Here is a 930-nt window from a genome sequence, read left to right as displayed (position 1 = left end):
GCTGGTCCTTCCTGGTGCCCCAGAGCACCTGGCTGAGCTCAGGTGCGTGCGGTGCTTGAGGTAGTCGGAACCTGCCCAGAGGCCAGCTCTGGCCTCCGGGAGGCGGCCAGGGCCCCACTCTCAGGACACAGGGCAGAGCATCGGACATGTGGTGCTGACCTACCGCTTCCAGCCGTCCTGGGGGCGACAGGCCGGGTGACGGGGAGCCTGTGCCTGCTGGAGCCCGGCGGCCCGCTCTGGCGCTGACGGAGCCCTCAAGACCCCACACGAACCGCGTGGCCCCAGGAGACCCCATGCCCCTGGCCTGTCCCCGATGGTATTCCCCATTGGTGGAGCCGCCCCCACATAAACACACGGCAGGGGCAGTGGCCCTGGCCCTGGCCTCTTGCTGATCAGTGCCAAGAGCCTCTAAGGTCAGGACAGTGTGTCCTGGGACTCCCCTGGTGCTTCTGCACGCACAGGACTTGCCCTCCGGCCCCTTCATGGACACCAGCCCTGTTCTTTCAGGGTTCCAAGGTCCTGGCCAAGAAGGAGCTGGCCTACGTGCCCATCATCGGCTGGATGTGGCACTTCACAGAGATGGTCTTCTGCACGCGCAAGTGGGAGCAGGACCGCACCACCGTCTCCCGGAGCCTGCTGCGCCTGCGCGACTACCCGGAGAAGTACTTTGTGCGTGAGCCCCGCCCCGCCGCCTCTGGCCCCGCCCACCGGCCCCCTGGCCCCGCCCCCGCGCTGCAGCCAGCACTGCCTTGCAGCATGGAGATGTGCGAGCAGAGCTACAACATCACCATGTGCCCCCTGTGCGACAAGACCTGCAGCTACTGGCGCATGAGCTCGGCGTGCGCCACGGCGCGGGCCAGCCACCTCTTCGACAACCCGGCCACCGTCTTCTTCTCCATCTTCATGGCCCTCTGGGGTAAGCCGGCTCCG

General features: G+C 67.2%; 1 protein-coding gene across 1 annotated transcript in view; it reads left to right on the top strand.

The window, feature by feature from the left end:
- AGPAT4 (1-acylglycerol-3-phosphate O-acyltransferase 4) overlaps nt 1–930 on the top strand; it is a 16,882-nt gene that overhangs the window by 1,655 nt on the left and 14,297 nt on the right. Inside the window, exon 2 of the mRNA XM_012735220.1 lies at nt 508–669. Coding sequence (XP_012590674.1) covers nt 508–669 — 162 coding nt within the window. The remainder of the gene's footprint in view (nt 1–507; nt 670–930) is intronic.

Source organism: Condylura cristata, unplaced genomic scaffold (genome assembly GCF_000260355.1).
Source record: "Condylura cristata isolate star-nosed mole 26May11 unplaced genomic scaffold, ConCri1.0 scaffold00001, whole genome shotgun sequence".
Classification (NCBI taxonomy): Eukaryota; Metazoa; Chordata; class Mammalia; order Eulipotyphla; family Talpidae; genus Condylura; species Condylura cristata.
This window is presented reverse-complemented; position numbering and strand designations above follow the sequence as displayed.